This window comes from Martes martes, assembly GCF_963455335.1.
Source record: "Martes martes genome assembly, chromosome: 7".
Lineage (NCBI taxonomy): Eukaryota > Metazoa > Chordata > Mammalia > Carnivora > Mustelidae > Martes > Martes martes.
Window position 1 is genome coordinate 108,138,208 of NC_137894.1, and position 8,635 is coordinate 108,146,842.

General features: G+C 37.2%; 1 protein-coding gene across 1 annotated transcript in view; it reads right to left on the reverse strand.

Moving 5' to 3' along the window:
- Positions 1-8,224, reverse strand: part of KCNH5 (potassium voltage-gated channel subfamily H member 5) — a gene marked incomplete at both ends in the record, with an annotated part of 310,475 nt that extends 302,251 nt beyond the window's left edge. The window contains one exon of the mRNA XM_080809433.1: positions 8,152-8,224. Coding sequence (XP_080665559.1) covers positions 8,152-8,224 — 73 coding nt within the window. The remainder of the gene's footprint in view (positions 1-8,151) is intronic.
- Positions 8,225-8,635: the final 411 nt, after the last annotated feature.

The window sequence follows — 8,635 nt, forward strand, 5'->3', positions numbered from 1 at the left end:
AAAAAAAAGAGCATTAATTTTGTCATTGTGTTTATACTCCCCAGTACATCAGTGCCTAGCTCGTAGGAGACACTCAATACATTTTTGTTTCACTAATGAATTAGAAACTAAAATGAGTATATGAGGGTCAAGCAAGAGGATGTGAGCTGTTTTGGAGGCACTTTATTGTCAGCCGATTCAACACTTGTTGAAGAATTTTTCTATCCCCTAATGCTATAAATATATGAATCTAAACTTATTGTGCTTTAACTTGCCACCCCCTCCCAAAATATGCCAGCAGACAGAAAAGGCTTACAGAAAAAGATCAGGATAAAGATTAACTTTTCCCCTCAACCCAAGTGAGTTGTTTGATTTTCAGTCAAACTTGGTGATCTGAGGCGGGCCCTGCCATCTCTAAAAAGCCAAACTCCATTTTTTCTCATCTGTGGGACACTGTCCAGAACTACAAGCTGCTGCTCAAGGATACTCAAGATACTCAAGATACTTAAACTGGTAAGGATCGATCCCCAAGGATAAAACTTGACATCTTCTAACTGTGAAATTATTATTTTTTTTAAAGATTTTATTTAGTTGACAGACAGAGATCACAAGAAGGCAGAGAGGCAGGCAGAGAGAGAGGGGGAAGCAGGCTCCCTGCTAAGCAGAGAGCCCAATGCGGGGCTGGATCCCAGGACCCTGGGATCATGACCTGAGCCGAAGGCGGAGGCTTAACTCACTGAACCACCCAGGCACCTCATGTGAAATTATTTTTTAAAAAATTTAACTAGAATCTACAAATCTCTATATTATTTTCTGGTACAAAACAGTCTAGCTTTTAAACCCATAGAGAATAGAACAAAAGCAGTAGAAAATATTTTAGCTGTACGTCAAGTTGGAAAAGGAGAGGAGCGAGAGATCCCTTACGTGTTCGGCTCTTGTGAGCTCCGTGTGATTTGCCCTACACAAGGCAATTCCTGCTTTCAGATATACCCACTGTCTAAATATTTTAAACTATGCAGGCACTTATACAAGCTTACTTAATAGATGTAATCAGCACTGTTTTGGAAAAAATGAATTATAGACTTGTTCGATTTAGGAGACAAAGTCAAAAAGCAACCAGTATTTGGTGCTATGTGCTCTTCACGGCGGACAATGTAAAAGTACGTGTGAGGTATGACCCATATCATTAAGGAGCAACACGTTCATGACTTTCTAATTATATGTCATTGCCTCTAGAAACTGCTATTACTGTGTACCTAAGCTCAGATCTCAAGTCCCATACCTTTTGAAATCAATAGGACTTCATACTTAGTATTTGTATTTTTCTAATGGCACTAGACCCTGAGAAACAAAGAAATCTATTTCAACAAAATTTCAAATAACTTTTCAACCTCTCTTCCTTTCTAAGGTTTTTATTGCTCTTTAATCAATTTTTCTACCTTTTCCATGTGAAAACTTAATGTATCACAAAACTGCTATCTAAAATATATACAAATGTCTCTTTATTAGTAATAGTACCACATACAACCAAAAACTAAAATAATGCCTAAAATACACACTCAATAGTATCACTTCCACCATCCAATTAAATATTCCAAGACTAAGCATTTCCAATATTAACTTGTATATTTTACAAAATGAGAATATTTCCATGATTCTTTTTAGTCATTCTTTAGTGATGACAAGTAGTCACGCCATGTCTGTTATTAAGTGAGAGTATTTGGTGAAACATAATGAGGATTTTTTTCAACTTTATTGAGGTATAGACAAGTAAAAATTGTATGTATCTAAGGCATACAACTTGATGGTTTCACAAATGTCTACGTGGTGAGGTGATTATCACAATCAACTTAATTAACATATTCATCACCTCACATACTTTTTTCTTTTTCCTTTGTGTGTGTGACAAGAACCTAAGGTGGAATTTTTAAAAATACTACTCTGGTTATTGGTAAAGGAAAATGTTTTATAAATGTCCATTTCTTAGAGCACATCAAACCACTGTCTTTGACTTCAGTTTCCACAATAATGATTTCCACTGGTTTGTAACTTGTTATTCATGTTTACTTGATTTCACAACATATCTCTTTTATTCATAAAAGTGCTGTATGAAATATTTTAATTTTCCAATTAAAACTAATCTCATTTGGGACATTTTGAAACCCCTCCCAATATTTGGTTTCTAACCCAACCAAAAAGAAAAAGAAATTCCTGAAACCAAGATTCAGACTTCCTGACTGTCAAGAAACAAAACCTCTTAAAGTAGTATTATCCCCCACCATATTCTGGGGAAAGTTTAATAAGTTTGGAAACTTCAGAGAATATTTGATCTAGCTCTGTATTTTATTTTAAACATTTGGATAACATCAAAATACTAGAATCCTACGATATCCTAGGAAAATAACTACAAATCTATGAACTATCTTTCAGTAAAATCAAAGCACTGTCAGGAACTGATTCTACTTCACTGATTTAATATGAATTCTATCAAGACATCTGGCAGAGGAAAAACTTTGTTGAAACAGAAAATATATATGGACATTATTTATATGGCATTTTTCTGCAAAACTTTTAATTTCATATATATTACCACCACAGTAAAATGGTTTATTACAATAAAGTTTTGTTCATCTGCTAAAGTAAATATTATACTAGTCTAAAGTGTATTTAAATATATTCCTTTACATACACTGTTTTTATTAATAACCAATTTATTTAGTCACAAAATGTTGGTCGACATCAACTAAAATAAGACTACAATAATTAAAAGAAATGAATACTTCTTTTTGCATTTCACTTCCCTATACGTGTTATATTTTAGATATCTTCTTCCAAGAGTAACGACTAACTATATTGGTTTTAACCTCCAATCAAACTGGAGGGAAAAATCACCAAAACAGAAAAAGGAAGACATGCACTTGGTTCACCTGTGCCAGAACTTATAGTGACCTCTTGTGGTAAATACTATCTACAGAGCTTTGGAGAACAATACCTTTTCCTAGGCCAGACACTGGAGAACATAGAAGCATTGTTCCTCTGGGCTAGCAAACACCCATCACTAATAGTGGAAGTAATACTAATAGTAATAGTTAGAATACTAACTAAACTAAAGGATTTCTTGTTGGAAGTCTCCTCGGTCATTCTCAATGAAAATATTCACAGTTGCTTTCTTCTATTAAAAAATATAGTGTCTTACATGGTTCTTCAATAAGACAGTTAAAGGATAGCTGGTGACATGGGGTTCTTACACACGCCTACTCCTGGAATCAAGCAAAAGACAGACAAAGAGGACAATTTCTGAAGAAGACAAGAGTGAACTGGGATAAGCAGCATACTGGTCAGCAAAGCATTATTTGTTACATAACAGGGTGTGGGCTCTAGAGCCAGAGACAATCCGCTACCTTATTTATAAATATAATTCAGGGAGTGGACAGTATAATTTCAACCTCTTTGATGTATTAAAAGCAAAAGTGATACACTGTAAGACCTGGGTTAATCAATGCCTCAGACACTATACAGTTGCCACTATCTCCTGAATAGAGGTTTAGATATTAAAGAAAATCTTTCAAAAAAAAATCATGAATATTATAGCAAAAAAAAATCATGACTTCACCATTTTTTACATTGGACACTACTAAAAAGGTGTGATACCCTTTTTTGTTTTATTTTTAAATCACTAGTTCTCTATTTCTTCTCCTATAGTTTCCCTTTTAAGATCTCAGTTTTTACAAATGTTAATTAGAGCAAAAAAATAATTTCAGACTTTCTGTAAAGGGTGACTGAGTCAAGCAAGTGCTTGTACAACATAAACATCTCAAGCTGTAATGGCAAATCGGATATATTGAACTTCTTCTCTTGCAGGATAAGTAGTTGATAAAATGCTACCGTTTCTGTGTTCTTCTTTCCTGATCCCCTTTTTTTCCTCTAAAGAGAAAAACATTTTTAGTTTTTTATAATGCTTAAAATATTAAAGAACAATAATCCAATTCTAATAAAAAGATATTAAATTTGGGATGTATAATATTTCAAAATGGCATCCTAGTTCACTGTCATAGACACTAATCATTTCTGCTTATTTGTGAAGGAACCAAAGACAACTTACAAACAAAATGTGCTGCCCAAAGACACAGGTTGAAGGCCTTGGAAATGTTTTGTTTTGTTTTGCTTTGTTTGAATCTAAAATTTCACCTATAACTCTTAAATACCCTTGGCTTTCTTTCAGGTGTTTACCCTCTATTCACAGGTTTACTGCTCCCTACAACCTGATGTACACTGATGAATAGCGTGCATAAATAATTGAGATTTAAATAAGGGAAGACAGTCTAATAATGTATCAGATACGGGTTCAATCAATAAGTACTTTGGGCTGAGGTCTTCTATGAGCTATTTCACAGATGTAATGAACTAGTTCCAAACTTTCTGTTCCTAGTGACTCATTTTGAACCTCCTGGTCAAAATGTATCTAAACCTTTTTAATACACTTATACTTCTGACCTTTGCAACTTCTTAGACGATATCCACTAGAATAATATATTAAGAATTATTGTAGTTCCTTTTATTTATCTAAAATTGATCTTGTCCTTTATCTTAAAATTAGAAAGAGGAATTCCCTACTAGTACCATTTTGGAATTTGGCCATAAAGTATGTTTGTATCTATCCTACTCTATAGCCCTCATTATTTTATTTTATAGACTTTGAATCACTAGTAACAATTTGAAATGCTTCCCCATAACAAACTGAGTCAACCAAATAAAGAAAATAAAAATCCAATCTCAAGAGGTGTAAAGAATCAGCAAAAAGAAGCAAGAGTCACTGTAGGGCACCGAACATGGCACTGTTCATCCAGGAAATTGCAACTGAAGAATCAGGAACTTCATTAGGAAGTGCTCCGATTTCAAAGCTACGTCCAAATAGACCACACTTTATGCTTTTTTGTTCCACGTCATCAAGAAGTTCTCCGATGGATGGCTAATTGGCTAAGATTTCAGTTCATTAGTCATAGCCATGGACAAATAAGTGTCTGATGCTTTTTCTTTGCATCTAATAGTCTTTCCAATCTGATATCCTCCCCCACTTCTGTATCTCTCTTTCTGTATTTCTGTTACTTTCCACATCTCTCTTTTGCATTTCATGTGTGTGTGTGTGTGTGAGAGAGAGAGAGAGAAAGAGAGTTTTCTTCTGGTACCTCCATCTTTGTATCTGCGTGAATGGTTGTGTGTTTATCTCCATACGCCTCTCTGTATAAGTTTCTGTTTCATCTGACATTCATTAAAAGATCTGATCTTTTCATAAGAAGCACATGATGTATGAGAAAGAGAAGTATTTCATGGGGTAAAGGTAAATAGGCAACCCCAGCCTATCTTTCTTCAGTTTCTTTCTTTTCCACTAAAGCTCTGCCAACACATCACTTTCAATGTGGTTAAGTTAGTGAATAATGAAATCTTCAGTGTGACAAACCTCATTCATCTGTGAGAATCCTGAAGGGAGTTTTCTCTGTTAGTCTCAATTAAACAATTTCTCAGAATGAATTTTTCTATTTCTCTGCCAAATCATATAGAAATGGCAACAACTGTGGGATACTCCCACATGAATGTGCAGACCAATTTAATACTATAATTCTCAATTTCTGGGGTTCTTCCTATAAAAGTAGTACTGAGACTTTCTGGTTTTTACTACCTACACATGTGCATATACTTAGCTCACATGTCCAACACATTTCACACGAAGCTCAGAGGTCTTGAGTAGTGGTATTAAAAGTTAGCCATAAGCAATGAAAAGTGATATTTTAAATGCCAAAACAGATCAGTGTTCATTTGCACTTGGTATTGTCACCCACAGAAAGAAACATTAAACCAATGAAGCACTTACACAGGTGAGGTGTCAAAAAGATAGAACATTCATTAATTTGGATGGTAAATGTAAAACAGAAACAGACATTTCTTTTCTTTTCTTTTTTTTAAAGATTTTATCTATTTATTTGGCAGAAAGAGAGACAGTGAGAGGGATTGCAAGCAGGGGGAGAGGGAGAAGGAGAAACAGGCTTCCCACTGAGCAGGGAGCCTGATGCAGGGGCTGGATCCCAGGACCCTGGGATCATGACCTGAACTGAAGGCAGAGGCTTAATGACTGAGCCACCCAGGCGCCCCAGAAGCAGATATTTCTAAGCCACATTAAGATAAAGCACTAATTTCTTGTGTATCTGCAATAAAAGATATTCTAAAAACTGTCTCATGGTTCCAATCTGTGGAAGTTTCAACCAAAGATGCTATATTAGTCAACTTCAGTCAAGGAATTCTCATCTTCTTTCTGGTTATCATGCAGAGGAACAAAGAGTCTGTGGGTTTTATTTTTTAAGGCCTTCTCTGAAAAGTCCTCTCACAGACCAAACTGCATGAAATTGAAATAACCCAAGAAGATAAGAAAGCTCGAATAAAATGTTTGTATCTTGATTAGTTGATCCCAATAACCTTTAAATTTCCCAAATGGATTGTTTTAATAGTAACATCCCCTTGTACTCTAAGTCTTCACTTAATATACATAAAGGTAATGTATAAACATGGAAATTGCCTACTGTTATGAATTCATTTTTTGTATTATCATAAAAAATCAAAAACATTTTAAATCACACTGGAATGGCTAAAAATATTATAGATTTTTTAAAAATTAGACTGAGACTATTAGCTACTTTTTCAACCAAAAAGTCTGCTCTAGACTTGTATAATATCAGGTGTTGACCAAAGTGGAAGTAATAAAATCACAAGCTTTGAATTAAAACCAAATATCATGGCAGAGATTTATGAAAAATACCTTGGGACACTAAAATATAGATAGTCCCCAAATCAGGGGAAATATTTGCAACCCTAGTTTTAGAAGAGATCCTAATCTAAGAATTAGTACAATCTAGTCAACCAATTCAGGGAAAGTACAATTGTATTTTTTTAATTATCTTTTTAGTGTGACCCTCTCTTACCCACTTGAGAACAGAAATGTTTTCACCATTTCTTTTATCCAAGGACCCCGGAGAGTGTCTGTTGTATATGGCACCCAAATAAATATTGTTTCAATGAATGAGTCAACAATGAATTATGGAACTGCATACAGTATTTCCATTGCTCTACTGTAATCAATATACAGAAATACCTTTCTCATAAGTCTCCAAATAAGAGATCTCAAAATAAAATAACAGGCCTCTAAAGGGAAAAAAAAAAAAACTTTAAAGGATGCCTTACATATCTTGCTTATAAAATTGGAAATTATATACAAGAACTCAAAAGACATGAAAGATGGAGATTTTAGTAACACACAAAGTTTAGAGGGTCTTAAAATGTGATCTATATAATGATCCTGATTCAGAATATCTTGGAAGAAATGGATTTATAAATGTATGGGATTTTAAAGACACTTTAGGGCAAGAAAACCTTACAATCAGTAGCAAAGTAGAACGGCATGTCTAAGAATTCTTTCTCCAGTTACTTTAAAAGCACAGTAGCTATTCCTTCCTTTTTACATTTCTCCTGTTTAAGTCAAATCAAATATATCATATAGATTAACACAGATCAACGCACAATGAAAAAAAATTAAATGAAGAAACTTGAAACACGAACTTAACCATAGTAATTGTCTTCCCATTTTTCAAGCACTGACTCAACTCCAACTACTCTCCCCAGCACAAGGTTCCTTTCAGCAGTGCTCATTGGGCCCAAAAGCCATTCCAGAGACTTAAATCTTATTAAGTAGGCACTTTCACAGCCATTCCCAACTTGAGGGAAACCCTTCCACTAAGATTAACTCTACGAATTTGACCAGTCCCTGAAGTCGATTTGGGGGGAAAATGTGGGGAAAGGATGAACGAGAAATATATCCCTCATCAAGGCAAAACTCAACTTTATTCTCCAGATGAACCTACACCCCACCAGCTCTCTCTTCCCTTCCTCCCTTTCTGGGCTCTGGACAGGTGGGAGGAAAATGAGTATGTCTTGGAGAGGGGATGCAACTAACTTTCCTCCACCGCCTTATTCTGCTCCCCACCCCAAATCAGGTCCAATTAGTAACTGAAGCCACCCAGGTAGGGCGGTCTGCCTCCCCCTTAGAAGAGGGACGGGATGGGGAGGATGGGGGGCGCGCGTGGGCAGGAGGGAGGTGGGGGTGTTCTGAACTGCAACTCTTCTTACCGCTGGAGCGCCTGACGATGTTCTCCAAAAATGTGTTCTGCGGTGCCACCAGCCCTCTCTTGCCCCCCGGCATCCTGGGTCTGGAGAGCGGCGGCCAGGATCCGCGGCGGGGGAGGGGGGGTTGCAGGAAGAGAAGGTAGAGGAAGAGGAGAAAAAGGTGGAGGAGAAGATCTCGCAGAAAGAAGTGGGGGCGCGGCGGCGGCGACGGGGTCCCCTGACTGTGTCTCCAGCCCGACCCGGATGAGCAGCTCTGGGGAGGACGACCAGGCAGTTCATGGTAGTAGCGCTCCCCCGGCCGCCGCTGCCCAGACTGTGGCGGTGCCGCACACGGGGCTCGGGAACTGCAGGCTCCGCGGGGCACAGTGCGCCTGCGCCGCCCCCGCTGTCGCTGTCCCGCCGGTGCTGATGCTGAAGCTGCTGCTGAGGCTGCTGCCGCGGCGGCGGTCGCCTGGGCGCGGACTCAGCATTTCTCCCGCCGCCCCGA